Genomic DNA, 18,077 nt, shown 5'->3' on the forward strand with positions numbered 1-18,077 from the left:
AAGCAAAAATGATATTACATTTATTTCACATCACAGATCACAGATAGATAGATAGATAGATAGATAGATAGATAGATAGATAGATAGATAGATAGATAGATAGATAGATAGATAGATAGATAGATACTTTATTCATCCCTTGCAGAAAATTAAGAACAATCAATAACAGATGTTTCCACGGGAATAAACAACTTGGTAAAATGTTCTCATATATGTGTATAAGTGCAGGGCTGCTAACATGCCCCCACATAAGAGGGGCATCTCTTGTTTTTGTTTTAAGATATGAATAGCTAACTTCTGTGTTGACACCAAATGAGTTAAAGATAGGAAACAAGAAGTAGGACTTTTGTACTTCTACTTCCTTTGAACATGTAAACTGGGGACTAAACTGTAATAATTGATTTTTTATTTTTGGTTTGCTTTTTCATTCTATTATGCTCTTACAGTAAATCTTCCACTGGTTAAACGTTCAATAGAATCTAGACCTTCTACCCGCAAAAAAGAATTTATATGAAGAAAACAGTGCCTATTTCAAATAGACATTCTGACAATCAAATGGCACAGAAAGCCAAAGGGGGTCTAATTTACATAAACCCTCATTCCTATAGCACATTTAATCCTTTTACCATCTTTTTTTATTTTTCTCTTTGTTATTCTATTTTTGTTTTTTTTTAAGATGTTTAGCTGGATCTAGATTTTTTTTAGATTTCCTATTTTGTTGCATAGCCACGGTAAAAGCAGGAAACACACACTTGCTGGTTGGAGATGTTTTATTTATTCAGCAAACGATAATACTGTCAGGAAGACAATGAAGCATCCACGACAGACTACCACTTCCTGTTTTGCTCCAGTATCTTTCATCCGCAAGTGTCCAGTTTGATCAAGCAGGTCTTATGAAAATGTCACAGGTGGATTTATGCTACAAGGTCATAAAATATTTTTTTGTTACGCTATATGTGACAGGACAAGACAAAAAAATGTACACACTGGGGGGTAGTATGTATGGGTGTGCTCATACATCTTGTTCTCATGAGTGAATAATTTTATTCTATCTGCACAGCTAAATAATGGACACACACACGACTGAAAACTGAGATGTGCTTCAAGGCTACTCGATCCCTTGCAAGCCACAAGCTTCAAATGTCCTGTTTTTGTTCTCAGTCGTTTCAAAATGTGAACTATTCCCTTAAACGCATTCCTTCAAATGAGGGAGGCAGTCACCTCTCTGGGCTGGGGGCCCATCGGCTTGCCACCGGCTGTGAGACATCTAGAGGTAGAGACATAGGAGGGGTTGGGGTCGTGGGGGTTAAATTATTTTTCATTTCAATTGGGCTATGCTGGAAGCGGACTGGAAGGGGCGTTGACCAAGGCTGCACGCCGACTCTATGCCTGGAACTCCAAGCCGAGGCCCAGCTTGTGGCCGCCGGCGTTGATGTTCTTGCCATCCAGGAGTGCGGACAGTGTCAGTTTGATGCCTGAAGGAGAATGCACAAACTCAGGACGATGGCATTCGTCACTATGACCGCAATAAATCGGGAACACAGTTTCACACAGTTTCACACTCGGGAACACACAGTTTCAAAACAGTTCCAGGTTCCCATGACATGAAAAGAAATGAGAGGGGGGCAGTTTTGTTCTGCGGACCAAAACGACAGTCATCACATTCAGCAGCTACCATAATATTCATATCTTAAGGCATCATTGTATTTTCTTTTTTAATTTTCTGCAAATTATATTGAATGTTTAAGTGTGTTATGTATGTGAACAAAAGGGGAACTCACCTGGCTTGAGAGTCTGAGTGTATCCTAAGCCAATGAGGCTGGAATTATTCACCTTGGCCTGCCAAAGATGACAAATGCATTAATCAAGTATGTCAAAGAAGTAACACATTTCTCTGTGTACAAGTCGAGTTTTTTTTCTTTCATTTTCAAGCCCCATATTGGGAGGGGGGTCGACTTATACCTGCATAACTCAAAAACAGACCAATTTTCCCCACATATCTGTGTTTGAATCAAATTAATTAATTAATGCCTGCATGTTTAGTCCCAACATATTTATAGAAAATGGATGTATGGATGGATGTTAGTTAAAAAAATCGAAATCAATACTTTAACAGCATCTTTTTTTACATCCTTTTGTTTGATGGTTTATTTTCGTGAACATAACACATTCTACATAATCCATATACAATCATAAATACATAAATAAAATCACATATGCTGTGTACTGTATATAAAATTTACACATCACAAATTTAACCAAAATAGTATACATTCTCTTATTAAATTTAGACATATATATTTCTTTAATAGTATATTGTTTTAACTCTTTTTGAGCACAGCCATTAATTCACATCTTTTCACTTCTGTTCGATAGTTGTTCCATAAATTGACACCTCGAACAGATACCCACATTTGCTTGCTGGTGGCTAGCAGAAAATAAAAAAAATTAAAAAATAAAACCCACAGATAATCCGCACTGGACGAAAACCCGCAGGGCTCATAACATGAGGAAAAAGTCGCGGTTTATAGTCCAAAAAATACGGTATCTAATTTGATATACATACTATATCAAATTTTAGAGCGTTTGCAGTTTCAAATGCACTTTCGTCAAGCACCACCCTTATTGCCTCTTATTCCTCTAAATGGAAGGAGCTATTTGGCGTGTCAGATAGTGATAAACTCTATAGGACAAGTTTGCCTTAAAGGACCCTGTAATCTTAAAAAAATTCTGCTTTGAGCCAAAGTGACATCCGGTGGCATTCCTGCCATGACTTCAAGCTTTTTAAGTGAAAATTTCATTGCCTTCTATTTGTGCAGGTGTAAAGACAATGAAGTTATCTAGCTATCTTCTTGAGAATTTTTTTTCGAGTCTACTTGCTAAGTGAAACTGGCTTCAGGGGTTGAATTAAGAAAAGAAGAAAAAAAAAGAAAATGAAGAAAAAAGAAGAAAAAAAAAGGAAGAAAAAAAGGAAGAAAAAAAAAAGAAAAATCAATGAGGTGTGGTACTTAGGTCACTCACGGAGAAGGACGCGTCAGGATCAATCTGATACTTGGCGGCAATGCCAAAGCGAGTGTTGCTGTTGCCGGCGGTCCAGGCCAAATTGACGGCTGTCTCCAGCTGCTCGTTCACCTTCTGGTAGATGGAGCCGCCGAACTCTGTGCCATCATTTCTTTACGGGTGCGAGAAAAAACAAACAAACAGAATTCAAAATCAAAATCCTGAGTGCAATATTGCTTGGTGGCAGGCAGTTATACAACGTCGATACACTACATTTGATCACATCCAGACGCAAAGCTTGGCTGTGAGTTTAGAAGAGGAGGGGCGGAGAGACTCCCTGCCTACTTGGCCATAACCTTCCCCAACTCCACATACTGTGTGAGCAGCATTAAGTGCTTCGCACTTCCAATCAAGGGGCTTTTGCACGGGTGACTAGCCTGAGCTCACCTACAGCATGTTAAATCCCATCCCCCAAGTAAAAATAACTCTGGTACAAGGCACAGTAACTTAAAACTACTCCCATGTCTGACTGAAATAAACAGCATTAAAGTACCATCAAGTCAAATGTTAAATATTGAGGCGGCAATGCTGTGATTTCTTCACAGTGTTGAACTTTTTGGAGTCCTGTTTTTGCGGGTTTTGAGCTGAAAACCAAAATTTTGTACTGATTATAAACTATGAAAGTTTGACTCTTTGAATGGAACGTTAGCAATAACTGAACTTTTCTAAGACATTCTATGTCTTGGAAAAGGGCCTGTTATATGAAGGTTTATGGCTGTTCAAGCTTACACGTTGGTATGCAGCTGGAACTCGTCCGTCTTGTAGCCAACGGCAAAGTTGCTCTGGGTGATGCGATTGCGGCCGGCCTCGAAGGTCATCTGGTAGCCGGCCAGCCAGCCCTCGAAGCCCACCACGCCGGCACCGTGCACGGCTGTGCCATTGATGTCGTAGTTGATGTCGCAGCCCAGGTTGATGTGCTCGCACTTGTAGCCTGTCTTCAGCTTCCCACCCTTTTTGCTGCAAGGAGTAGAGTTTAAAATTAATATAAAAGCAAAAAAAAAAAAAAAAAAAAAAAAAACTGAAATGCATTAAATATATTAAAATATTATGCCAAATAAACACAATCCTAATTTTTTTTTTTTTTGCTGAAACCTACCCGGTGTTTGGTGAGAAGGAGGAGTCCAACGTCAGCTTCAGACCCTTGGCCAACTGCATCACAAAAATAACAAAAACAAAACATAAGCTCATCTGGACACAACAACAAACCTCAGGTCCAGACTGCCCATCACCCCCTCTGCACCGACCTGGTCCTCTGTGGTGATTTCAACACCCAACGTATTGTCGGTATTCCACTTCTCCGTGAAGGTCAGGCCGTGCTCGACCCACTTGTACTTGGTCTCCAGAGAGCCGGCCACTTTGCTGGTTTCTGTATTGGCCGAACCCGTGCTAGTGAATTCCTGCACATTAGGAAACATTTGATAATCTCAATTTGTCAACTAATGGAATTGGCACCCTGCCTTTGAACATTTAAGTTCACTCATCTTATGCTGGCGGCGCAAGATAATCTAATCAGGAGTACCGAGGTCTTACCAGTCCATTCTCAGACTTTGTTTTTAAATCCAGCTTGATGAGCCCGAAGCCTATGGAAAAGACAATAAGTTAATATCACTCTCTGCTTCAAACTCAGTGCATTATTTTGCGCCAGACCCTTGCTGCTCACCGTATCCCTTGGTGAAAACATCCCGGGCAGACTTTCCCAGGTCAGCGTAGGTTGGAGGTACGGCCATAATCTGCAACCAAAGCGTGGGACGACTTGTAAGAACAGCACACGATACATTGATTTTGTAGTCATTTCAAAAAGATTTTGCAGCATAGTACCAACAAACAGTTGCGGGTTCAATTCATTTAAGCCCAACCAGTGTGCTGCCTCTCAGGGACTCAAAACATGCCATTAGAAACAAGAGCTACAACGATCAAATATTATTTTATATTAATTGGATAAAAAAAAATGCTTTAACATGATTTAACACAAAATTGTACATACATGTGCAGCCATTTCGGTCCACTTGGGGTCACTATAATCAAGTTCTACTCAACTTTAAATGTTGCCTGCATCTGGTGTGTGTCATGGGAGTCAGTAACAGATCAATTTTCCAGTTTTCAAAATGCTTTCTTTTCACTGAGCCAGAATCCCAACAAAATAACGATTTAGGGTGCAAATGTGAATATAAAAAGCAAGCTGGGCTCAATTTTCAGCTTCAGATGAGATTTTTTCTGATACTGAATAGTTTAACAAAATGCATACAGCTCCTGTTACTGCAATGTATAGCCTATTTGTTAGTTGTTGTTTTTTTCCAGTACAGTATTTACAAACCGTATTTGTCCTATTAATATAAATAACTTACCTGCCATTCCTTGTAAAACCAAAATATCACCACAGGTGATTTGAAAATATTTGGAGCACACTGTAAAATGGTAGGATACAATAAATTTGCGTAGGTCTTACTATTCCCGTGTCCCAATCTTAAACACCTATTGACTGTTCTGGATGGCCGCCATCACACCAGTGCATTTCTCAATTAAATTTGAAGATACATGGGTCTACTGTAATTCTGAGCCGTAACCTTTCTGCATCACCTTTTCAAATCAAAAGTTGTCAAATGGTGCTTTCTTAACATAAAATTTATGTAACCATGGAAAAATCTGCATGACTTCAGATTTCTGCAACATGTCTAGTTTGCGCAAACTCTTTCACCATTAGATTTTAAGAGTTACAACAGCACTACTGTTGTCCCACTTCAACGTGATAAGAATAGTGTGCATTTTGATAGTGGGTATTTGGACAATGTGGCGAATAGTTCCCCATGAATATTAACATTGGATAAGGGGAAGCTTACTGTTCAAACCTCTGCCTGTCACGTTTGAACATCTTCAGTCAACAGCTGCACCCTTTCCCTTCAGTTATTGCCGAACCGACATGGATGAAATCAACTTTGGACTTCCTCATACAATAATGCATTTGATCTCCGTCTAATTTGTCGGACCAAATTCCAAGTGTGTCAAAAGACCTTGAGGGGCAATGACAATCTGTTGTAATAGGGGGAAAAAAAATCCAAAGGACCTCAGTGGAAGACAGATGCAAGCAACGGATCCAAATAGCCCAAAGCATCTCAAATGTTATTTGACATTTTTCTACTACTATTACTACCTTCAAAACGTGTATCTAGTATCGAAAGTGTTGTTGATTTAAGTATGACAAGACAAATGACCCACACAAAGGTGATGACTTATTCTATTAGCATAAACTACTAGCCTCCTAGGTGGACAAAGGGAAAACGCCCCCTAACCTTGACTTTATTATAACAGATATTTATGAAATAGATGTTTGATAACAAGATACAAGGTGATGTCCCAAACGAAGTATGCTTGTTGTTTCTATGTAGCGGGATACGTGCGACCTGAAAATGACAAACGAATGTCAAGCTATACTCGGGCCTAGCCTCGTAGCACCATTTACCTCTACGGCTTACAATGCTAAAGCTAGCAGTTAAACACCTATGACAGTCGGTAAAGAAACACATCCCCTACATAAAGAATTACCGGGAACTTTGGACTTTCGATCCGTACCTCAGTGTGTGGTTTCCCGTCCGGATCGAGTGGACAGTCGGAGAGAAATTGTAGGAGAAAGGATGAAGCAGAAGGAGGCGGCTCCACTTAGACTGAGCACGTTACGTCGTCAAAGATACAACAGTGGACCAGTAGTGGGGCAAGATGATACCCCGAGGTGGGAGTTGTTTGGTCACGAAGAAGAAAGCCTTCTTCGTCTGTCACTTTTCGGCAGTGTAAACGCTTCGTGCTGTTTTACTGCCCTCCTTAGCTATCAAAGTATATGTGCACCCCATAAGAGGTGAGAAAAAAAATCTCAACCTACTTTAAATTCTCGAATAAAGCTTTGAATCATTGAGAACCACGACGGCATTTTAGTCACCTAGAGGGAAAAAAGACGGATATGAGTTTTATAAGGCATCGTGCCGAGATGTTCGGGTCAGCTAAAGTGACCTAAAACGTAAAAACGCAAAACGTAAACATCACCTAAAACGCAGTTAGAGTAAACCGCTCTTAATGTTGTCATTATTATAATAATTTTAAGAGAAACCCCAAAATAAGCAATCACCTGTAAAGACTCTGTTAACAGTCTTTTGATTTGGAACAAACATCAAAAGATGTCCCAACAATACAAAAGTTTTCTTCATTCCTTTTTTATTATTACTGCTTAATTTGCGGTGTAAACTCAAAGAGTCTTAAGACAGGCACGCCATAAGTCATAAGGATGTGGGACTCATAAACACATCACATCCCTAAATGCTTGTTTCAAATGTGATTAAACCAATATAAAGAGCATGTTTTGATAGTGAAGAGAAACCAGATGTAAACTTTCAACTTTTTGGCTGAAATGCCCAAATTCCTCCTGATGATAACAGAGACAGAGAGTGAGAGGAAAAAAAAGGAGTGGGGGGGTTGAGGTTTTGATAAATCGGGGGTATTTGCGGAAGACATAAACATGTGTCTCTGAAGGCATTTCCCCTAGAAGAGAGGAAAGGAGGAGGTGGGTTTGTGAAGGGAAAGGGGGTGGGGGGGGGGGGGGGGGCTGCAGGATGTTCTCACAGGATGCTGGAACAAGTAGTTCGAGTCGAGCGGCATGAAGAGGAAGAAGGAAAAAGAGTCAGCTAAGAAGAGTGTTGGGGATTCCAGTGGACGCGCGGTCTCTGACGATCTTCTTTTGGCGTCAGAAGGTAGAGTGCGCACACAAGACTCTGAGGATGTGAAATCAACGTGGCCTGAAAACGCCGCAAAGACTCACCGTCTTTTAGGAGTCAGGTAACTTGTACTTTCTGCATTGTGTGGCAGTATTTTTCATTCATCGATAACTTAATCACAGACAGATCAATCATTGCTCACATCTAAGAAAAAGATACTTAGAGCTCAGTTACTCAGAGTTCACTGAGTGATATTGACATTTTTGAGAACTGATTATGAAATCCGCTTCAAAGTTTTGACTTGAATTCAAAGTTTGGAGAATATTGATTTGTACCCTGACTAAAAAATGTGATCTTTGATTGAAATTAAGTCAAATCCCTCATACCCAGTCTTGAGTAAGTTAATTAAAAACTGTAATGCATTCTTTACCACTGTCATTCCAAAGTAATTAGTTACATTATAATAATACTGTACTTGAAATGTAAGGCATTACACAATTATTGCATTACTTTTACATTACTCTCATCAACATTCATGGAAATATGAAGTTGCCATTCTAAATGCAGCTCATTACACCCATTACACATCCTGTGGAATGACCTTAAAATAAACTTAATTAAACTTACATGCTCAAAAAATGCCCTAGATATTATTGCTTTCTTGAAATAATGCCTACATCGCTGACAATGCAAAAATAAAAATGTACAAATAAAACGACAAACCTCTCTGCATATCAACGATACACCAGCGCCATCTCAAGGCAATCAAATTAACTGCATTCATGTTATCACTGCTTCAATTGAAACTTGAACAACCTTGATTCTGTCTATAGTGTAGGTGAAAAATATTGCCGAAACATGTCGGGTCAAACCTCTCAGAATTTTTAAGATTTAAAAGTTTTTATTTTGGAATTTTTTCAATTTTAAGTCATTCACTGACTGATAAAGTGAAAACCAACAGTTGCTTCAATTAATATTATAAATTTAAAGGGATTAGGAGCGTTTATTTTGGGCTACATATTATAATGCATTGTAACGTACATTACTGTCATTTGTATCGAGTAAAATATTATTAGTTTTTTGTGTGTATTGCTCAATGCTGGCAGCAATGCATTTAAAAAGTAATGTAATTACTATAATGTATTACTTTTTGCTGTAACGCGGTAGTGTAATGTACTACACACACAAAATAGTAACATATTACTCGGTACAAATGAGAGGAACACAATGCATTACAGTGCATTTTTAGCTTGAAAGTTTCGTCAAAAACACAGCAAAATCGAAGGTGAAAAGTCTGGGGCAAAATGTTTACCTGCTATTATTAGAGATGAACATATGGACAATACGTGCACAAGATGGACATATGCCCATGACTTTCAGTTTGTCAGCGATAAAGACAAGAAGAATATAATAGTTACCTGTACACCTAAAGAGCTGTCCATTACACTGAATAGCACCAGTAATTTGACAAACCATTTAGAGTGGAGCCATAGTAACCCTCACCTTAACCTTTGCCAGCATTTCAAAACTAGCAATAATGACAAGGAAAGCTAACTAATTTTCACCGTACAATTGCTATAGTCTATAATAGTTGTGGTCAATGCATATCAAGATGAAGCAAACAAAAACTCATGTTAAACAGTTAAACACAGAAATGATGATGTAGGCTAGCTGCTGTTAGCCCCACAGAAACCATCTATTTTGAAATGTCTGTCCCTAACGTCACCGACCGTAATTGAATTTCAATATTAACAGTGAAATAATGGAATGCACTAACCGTTTATTGCCTACAGCATAAACAATGCATCACTATGCTGTGAAGCTAAGTAGCGAAGGGATTAAAATGGATCTTGTCTTTTACAATACAATACAGATGAAATGATTTGCACTGTTTTCAGGCTTGAGCTAACCTTCCATCGGATGTATAGTGAGCGTAATGAACTACATTTAAAATGCCAAATCCATATTAACAGGTATGTTAGTGGGAGTAATATAAACGTAATGCAATAGTAATATAATGCCTTACATTTGAAATACGTCTTTATTGTAATGTAACTGATTATTTTGAAATGACATTGTTAAATAATGCATTAGAGTTTTGAAGTAACTGGCCCAACACTGCTATTTTATGGAAACGTTTGAAGTTGAAGCTTGAGCTTGATGTGAAAAGTTCAAAAAATGAAAAATGATGGCATATTCAACTCTGGTTTGCCCAAAGTAAAACGTTTAGTTTTTCATACTTGATTTTAGCAGTTTTAGTTTCATTTTTGTCTACATGGGCAAGTCATGCCTACGGGCATGGGCTGCGAGTGCAGAGTAATGAATCCCACATTGACAAAGTAGAACCTGTTTCCTGGCATATTTTATTCATTTTCCTCTGAGTCACACATAGTATAATCTTTCAAAACAAGAAATTCAAAGTAAAAATCAGGACGTCACAATGCTCTTTAGTTCTCTTTGCAAAGTCACTGTCTTTCTTTATGAAAAGAAAACCAAATAAAAAAATCCCCTGCTCTTTGTGGAGCAAAATAGCTCAGTCATAGGTCAGCGCAGGTCTACTTCCTCTTAGTTTGCTCTGCAAAGGCCCTGTTGTTTCCAACATGCATCCAAGCGCACACATCCACCGATGATGTCCTTATCCCTCAGCAGCATGGCCGCCTTCCTGCTGCTCTTCCAGCTTCTGGTCGGCTGCGTGGTGGGGGCGGTCCGTCCTCCTCGCCATCGCCCTTCGTGCCACATCGTAAGTAAAAGTTACTCCCTTTTTGCGTTTGCTCAGTGGAAGTGCATTCCTTACGTTTTAATATAAATAAATAAGGAGGGTGTGTTTATTTGGACGCGTTGCACATGGCGATAGGGATGAGATTCCTAATCTGCTTGAGCTGTTTCATTTATTTGACTTCACTCTGAAAATATTTCGAGTGAATCACGTTTGACCCTTTGGTCCAAGTTTCCCAGTTCATATACACCCCTTAGAATACTGACATCGGTGTTGTAACTGGGTGACAAATTGGAAATGTAAGTCACCCCTCTTCCTGTTTTATGAATGTTCTCAGAAATTACTCTGAAGAGTCTTCTCTAAATGATAAGAATTTGAATCACACAAGGCGTCAGATGTGAAAGATGTTAAGTGACTGAGTCATTGTTCGGCAAAAATGAAATGGTAAAAATGGTCAAAAAGGGTGAAAATTGGGGTATAAGTTTGGATTGGTACCTGCAAAGAACACAAAGCCAAATTCAAGGCGGGGGATCCTGAACATATACCCTAAATCATAACGTGATTTTGAATTTTTTTTTGAAAAAAATCAATTAAGCAATCAATTCAACCAGTTTAATATATTTAAAAAAATTAATAATTTAGAAATGTGTCAATTAGACCCATGTAATTCATGTCATCATCAGAGAGTTTGATTATTTAGACACTAAATATGTTGTAATCATCAGTATGGCTGAAAAGTAACAAATATACTTGTCAAATTGAATATGCTGGTGAATAAAAAGTGCACTTATTTTTGGTTTAGATGATTTTTTTTTCCCGCAAACATTTTCAGTGGGGTTCTTTGGAAAATTTGCTTTCCAAAAAGTGGTCCCCGTTGTAGATCAATTTACATTTATCATTATATGTATTGATTTTTTTCCAGCATTAAATGGTTCAGTTGGTCAAAAAGGTTTCTAGTTTAAAAAAGGACTGACAAATGTTTTATTTCAACAGGTGCAATGTTTATTTTCTGTTTCAGACGAGCATGTAACCTGTATAAACCCTTTAAATAGTAAAGTTGAAAGATTATTCATGTTGCTAATCGTTTAAAAGGAATCAACAGTGGGTATATCTTGACAATTTTTCTAGATAATGATCTTATCTATAGTCACTGTCGTGAGCGTGAATCTTTTTGTCTTTCCAACAAGGCGCTTGGCAATAAATAATTAAGAAGCGCTGCACTAAAGCGATGCCAATTTTCAATCCTAACCCGCTAAACTCTAAACCAGGGGTCTCAAACTCATTTTAGCTGCATAGAGGAAAATCTATTCCCAAGTGGACCGGACAAATAAAATCACGGTATCTATCTCTATAACTTTAAAATAACAACTCCAGAGAAAGAAAAAACACGAAGATTAGATTGGATTAGATTCAACTTTATTGTCATTGCACATGTCTGAATACAGGTAACGAAATGTAGTTTGGTATCTAATCAGAAGTGAAAGGAGCAGCAAATGCGATATGTACATTATATACAGCATAGACAGGCTGATTGATTTGAATGTGTACAAATAAATTGTAAACATGTATACAGTAGAGCTATTTGAATATATAATGTGCTATGAACAGTATACAGGTGTGAACAGTATACAGGTAGGCTATCAGTATGCTGTCAGTGTAATAGAATATGGTATGGGCGTACTATTAGTATGTAAATAAATGAATATTATATGTATTAACAATATGTACAAGATATGTGCCTACAATATGTACAAGACATGTAACAGATGGACTATAACATGTATTCGTGATATACAGAGGGTATGAGCACTATGTACAAAGTATATACCGACACTGTACAAGTTATGTACCGGGTGAACTATAACACGAATGCGTAATATACATAGGATATTTAGTATGCACAGTATGATAATATACATAAATACAGGATGACAATATGCACATATGGGTTGTGTGCCAGTGGATGATGAGATTAGGTAGAGATCACTGCAATAGCAGAGATTTCTATAAATTCAGCTCATTTTTATTCTTTACATTACAAAATTATGTCGTCGGCCGAATTACACCCGTTTGCGGCCACACAGGCCGTATGTTTGACACCACTACTCTAAACCTAACCCGATCCTAAGCAAAATCAACTAAACATGATTCCTAACACTAAATCCAACCCTCAACCTCAAACTTAACCTTTCCTCTCATGTCCAGTTTGAGACCCGTTTTTTTTTATTTTTCCCGACCCTCCAAAAACCATGTAAAATGGGCACCTACCTGAACCATTCATTACTTTCACTTTGAACTAAAATACAATCAGTGCCTGGTCTTAAAAGATATAGAAAAGAAAATGAATGGCTGGATGCAAGAACATGCTAACATAATCCATGTAACATTCTTAAATCCTTTAGGTGTCCTCTTGGGTTCACTAAAAAGCAGGGAAGACATTTTATACGGTAGGTCATCTTCGTTTGTCTGCCGTAAGCAACGAGCAGCTTTTCATCAAAACCGCAAGTATGCTGAGAATCTGAAAGGCCTTAGTGAGAAATTGGAGCTGGAGACAGTTTTATGGGCTGTTTTTGGACCGGAGGGGGGCGAAGGGTGGGTGGTGCTGAGTGCCGGATGGTGGGGGTCCTCTGGCCATATGTTTTCAATTATTAACTCAATAGGGCCAATATAGATATTGTGCCAAGGGAGAGAAAGCTACCAGCAAAAAGGTACCTTTTAACTACAGGTATTAAAGGTACTTTTTTTTTTTTGTTTTTGGTTGGTGATACGTCTTTCTGGAATTTCCCTCGTGATTTATCTTAAAGATCTTGGCCGAAGCAGCATTGGTAGGGTGTTATGTCTCTAAACAGAAAAAAACAACGGCTTGACCAAGAATTGAGGTTTTTATTGGACTGATGAACGGTCATAAACCTCTTCACATCACAGGCAACGTAAATCAAAAGCACACATTGAACATGTTTTGGTATTTCCTCCACATCTTCCCACCAGCACGCCGTATATGTTTTTCTGTACCGGCAGGTGGGTACGAGCGTGGCCTGCAGTGATTTGAGCCTCACCAGGACTCCCGCCGACCTGCCGTCGGGCGTCCAAGCGCTGGACCTTTCACGCAACCAGCTGCAGAATCTCAGCCGCGATACCCTCGCCGGCCACACGGGTCTACATTACTTGGACCTGCACTCCAACAAGATCCACTTCATTCAGCCAGGACTTTTTGAGGCTATGCCTGACCTCAAAGTTTTGGATCTGTCCGGGAATCGTCTCAACGTGTTTGCTCTGGCCAAAATTCGAATCGGAACACTTGCATCCGTTCAGTCCTTGGATCTTTCCAGGAACGGCTTGTACACAGGGATGTCGGATTTTTTTCTCGGCGATTCTCCTTCGCTGTTGGATCTTTCGCTGAGCAGCAACAGCATCACTAAGATCGCACAAAGCACTTTCAGCGGTGCGTTGTCCCTGAAAAGGATTAGCCTTCACAACAACATCATTTTGGAGATTGAAGACGGCGCCTTCGACTGCCTTGATGGCCTCAGCGAACTGGACTTGTCCAGGAACTCTATCACTTGCATCACAGATTTCAATCTGAGCCACCTAAGAGCGTTGAACCTCAGCAGCAACAGCCTGGAGCTCTTCCAGACCACGAGATCAAACGAGCTGTACCGCCTCACCATTCTGGATCTGAGCAAAAATAAATTCACGTATTTTCCACTTCTGCCCATGAACAACTCAATCCAGCATCTGGACCTGTCGCACAACCGCCTGCAGAGCGTCGATGTTACGGAAATGGCGGTGACAAAGATGCCTGGGATGGTTTTGAAGCACCTGAGACACTTAGACTTAAGTTACAACCAGCTCACAGGTTTGCCGCAGTCCTTCTTTCTCACCATGGTTTCACTTGAGATCTTGAACGTGAGCAACAACTGTGTCACCTTGTTTTCGGTCACTGACAAAAACCTCCTTCCCGCCACCAAGATTGTCAACCTTAGCTACAATTCCCTACGGACACTTTCTTTCAGTGAAGGTGTCCTCCAGGCGTTAGAGGAGCTCTTTCTGCAAGCTAACGACCTTAGCACCCTTGCACATCAAACTTTCCAGAAACTTCCAAGTCTGAACCTCTTACAGCTCCAGGAGAACAAACTACAAGTGTGCCCCCCGGAGACAAACCCAGATAAAAAGCTTTCAAGTTGCGTCTGGTTCTCCTCTGTTCCAAAGCTGAAGTTCCTTTACCTTTCTCAGAACAATCTAAAGACTTTGCCCCACAGAGCATTTGCCAACACCCCTCTCAGCCTGCTAGACTTGTCCCTGAATCCCGGTCTGGAGATGCACCAAGACTCCCTGGCCGGCCTAGAGCACTCCCTGGTCCAGCTCTTTCTGAGGGAGAACAACATTTCCCATCTGAACGCAGACATGTCGTCGCTGAGGAGCCTGAAACTGGTTGACCTGTCTACCAACCACCTGACCAGCCTCCCCGTGTGGAACCAAGAGTTGTCCATCGAGACGCTCAACTTGCAGAACAACAGCCTGGTCACCCTGGAGCACACCACTATGGCAGCGTTGGAACACTCGCTGAAGACGCTCTACGTGGGTGACAATCCGCTCAGCTGCTGCGGAAACCAGGCCTTAGTGCGCCTGTTGCAGCACTCGGCCGTCGTGGTGCCCGACATCGAAGCCGCGACATGCGTTCTTCGGGAGGGTTCGGAACCGGTCAACATCGAGAAGGTGACTCAAGACATGTGTCGAGTGCAGAAGAGAACCAATGACATCATCGTCGTTGCTGTGATTATGTTCTTGGCGATGATTGCTTTGGGACTGCTGGTGAAATATTGCAAGTCCAAGAAGGGGAAGCATATCAGAAGATTCAGCGCATGAAGGATAATTTACTTTGAAGGAAATGAGTAATACATACCAATCTTAATATGGATTAGAATCGCTGTCAATGAGACACGATTTGTATGAGTGCCACTCGAAATTGCGACTCATTTGAATCGTTTTTGTATGAGTACGACTCTAAATTGTGTTGTTTACGAATTGAAAACATGTCTTTGCATTAATCTCACCTTTGGAATCGTCGATCTGTATGGCGTTATATTTGTGCCACAATTACGAGCGCGCGAAAAAAAAATTCAGCGGAGAAAATCAAACTGAGGGAGCAAAAACAGATTTTGAGAGCAAGAAAAAAACTATTGAGCGCGTAATGATAAGAGTTTGAGCGCATGCCGATGGAGTTTGAACAGAAAAAGAAATCGCTCGCTCAAAATTCCTTTTTGATCGCTCGGGATAGCCCTCTCTCGCTCAACATCTCGCTCTCGCTCTCGCTCGCGATACTCCTCCCTGAATTAGGCCAATTCAGCGTTCGTGTGTGTACAGTAATCATAAGGAAAGTTTTTTCCAAATCAACGGCAGTGTTTGTTTCTGCCAGCAGAGGTCACTAGAAGTTACAGAAGCTCCCAAAACGTAGACCAATTTCCAATAAATTGGCCCTAAATGGCCGCAAATGGCCTACAAAAACATAATTTGAGCATTACTAAAAATGCGCATTTATTATCCCTAAGATTAAAGCCTGATGAGCTGTCGAAAGCTTCCATCTGGCGTTCAGTTCGCGATTAATTCGGCCATTTTTTCTGCTTTACGCATGCGCAACGTGAAAGACTCGCAGATCGACCGACTTTTCTCAGCAACTTAGCGTAACATTTTGATTTGCATAAACAGAGCTACGAATGCAAAAGATCAGATCCGCAATTCCAAAGGAGAGATTCGAGAATCCAAAAGAGAGATTCATGCAAAAACGTGAAGTTGTGTCTTGCGTGAGTCGTACTCATATGAATGGTGAAACACACGTACATCTTTTTGACAGTGATCTGACTCCATATCTTAAGATTTGATTTTTTAATTTAAGAGTGTGTTGAGCTCAAATGTAAGGATTTGCAGTCGTAAATAGTTCAAACATTTTGTCGAGGTAATCTTAGCGATATCAAATAAGTAGGCTTGAGCCAATATTGATCGGAAATGTGTGTGTGAGGACGTCATGGGGAACATTAAAATTGCGTGTGCCCTATTCCAGTTATGACAAAAATCAAATTAGAAGGTTGTTTTTTAAAAAAAGTCCCAAATACTGTCAATCTTCTGGCAGTTATCTTGGAACAAAGCTGGAAAAGTAAGAAATGAGCAGGACGCAAATTGAGGTCAATTTAATGCATGAAGGAACTTATTTTGGGATTAAAGCAAACTTTGACCGTTTTTTTTGTTTGTTTGTTTGTTTTTTTACCGGCCTCTGATTCCAAAATTAGCTCAGTGTTTGACGAACTTGAAAATGTATTTGACTTCACAGTCATTCCGGCCCTCCGACAGAAAATATAACTACAACATGGCCCACGATAAAAAAGGGTTTGACACCCTTGACTTAGCTTGTACAGACACCAATTTGAAAACAAAGCTAACACTACAAAATGGTCAAAAAAATACATAATGGGTGAAGTATGACATCATAATCTTAAAACTCTACAAGTAGTTTTGCACTTTACGCTTCCTCTTATTATTTTGTGAACACTAATGACAAACTGTAAAAAAAGTCATATAATTTATTTTTATATTCGCCGAGATTGACATTTTAAAACTGTTGACTGAGCACTCGCAATAATACTGTAAGAACTGTGACACTGTTTTGCTATAATGGAACACTTTTTGTACTAAAAATGAAGGGAATTTCATAAAATGATATACACTGACAATATGTGTGATTAAACATAAACCTGTGATCAATGTAGGCTATTCTTCACTTTCTGTTTGCTTGGGTTGTACTAGAAAGCTCAGCGCTTGCGTTAGCTCAAGTTTGTGCTTGCGTGTCGTGTTTTCTACGAAGGTAAACAAATTCAAAGCGTTTCTCACACACATTGCCCCTCTCTTTGAATAATGAGACTAGCGTGGCTGCTAACTGATTTAATTACCGTTGAGTAAAAAGAAGTGACTAAGCGCTACGCTAACATCAAACAGGCGTGTTGAAGGCTCTGCTTTGTCACAGGAAACCCAAGATGGAATCTGATCCAAGCTGTAACAAACGCAAACACATTTTGTTTATGTCTCGCTCACAAGAGGTCTTGATCTGTACATTTGATCGAGAGTAAACACAAACTTGTCGTCTTTAACGACGCAATAAACAACTGCTGTTACAGTATTGACGACGTTAATAATCAGGAACATATGAGTGAAACTCTAGCACTATATTTACAGGATAGTCAAAGAAGATTCCTGTTGACTTGATTTAAAACAGGGCTCACTCACGCATTTTCTTTGTGAGTTGTCGGTGAGTCACGATGATGCGCCGCAGTCCAATTAAAGGACCTGTATCATAATAGTTTAAACTTTCCACAGTTAAATATACTGAGTGCTCTCGTTTGCCTGCGCCCCAGACGCATCATTTTTTATAGGGGACGCATACTTTGAACTCAGCCCGCTTCAGTCGGACACATCATTTTTTGACATCAAAATGTGAATCATCATCCATCTATTCTTTTACGAAACAAAACTTGACGTCTTACAAACATATTTGACAACTTTGTCCACCGTGTTTGTTTCGATTTCCCGCATCAGCGATTATAACTTGTCATTAT

At 39.7% G+C, this 18,077-nt stretch overlaps 2 protein-coding genes across 3 annotated transcripts; one reads left to right on the plus strand and one right to left on the minus strand.

Moving 5' to 3' along the window:
* Positions 1–752: 752 nt before the first annotated feature.
* On the minus strand, positions 753–6,793 carry vdac1 (voltage-dependent anion channel 1). The gene is made up of 9 exons (XM_088441277.1): positions 6,628–6,793; positions 4,721–4,790; positions 4,591–4,640; positions 4,305–4,457; positions 4,157–4,209; positions 3,790–4,017; positions 3,022–3,172; positions 1,782–1,839; positions 753–1,475 (listed from the first exon to the last, which is right to left on the minus strand). The coding sequence occupies exons 2-9, from the start codon at positions 4,785–4,787 to the stop codon at positions 1,384–1,386; spliced, it is 852 nt and encodes a 283-aa protein (XP_088297403.1). The 5' UTR covers positions 4,788–4,790; positions 6,628–6,793; the 3' UTR covers positions 753–1,383.
* A 906-nt stretch (positions 6,794–7,699) lies between these two features.
* On the plus strand, positions 7,700–17,229 carry lrrc32 (leucine rich repeat containing 32). 2 transcript variants are annotated; one of them, XM_088441759.1, is made up of 3 exons: positions 7,700–7,878; positions 10,404–10,497; positions 13,492–17,229. In XM_088441759.1, exons 1-3 carry the CDS (start codon positions 7,700–7,702, stop codon positions 15,337–15,339), a joined length of 2,121 nt encoding a protein of 706 aa, XP_088297885.1. In that variant the 3' UTR covers positions 15,340–17,229. The 2 variants fall into 2 exon arrangements, with proteins under 2 accessions (XP_088297885.1, XP_088297886.1); XM_088441760.1 differs by having other exon boundaries at positions 7,747–7,878; positions 10,407–10,497.
* Positions 17,230–18,077: the final 848 nt, after the last annotated feature.

The sequence above is a fragment of the Hippichthys cyanospilos genome, chromosome 18, assembly GCF_059441005.1.
Source record: "Hippichthys cyanospilos isolate Australia breed blue-spotted pipefish chromosome 18, RoL_Hcya_1.0, whole genome shotgun sequence".
Taxonomy (NCBI): domain Eukaryota; kingdom Metazoa; phylum Chordata; class Actinopteri; order Syngnathiformes; family Syngnathidae; genus Hippichthys; species Hippichthys cyanospilos.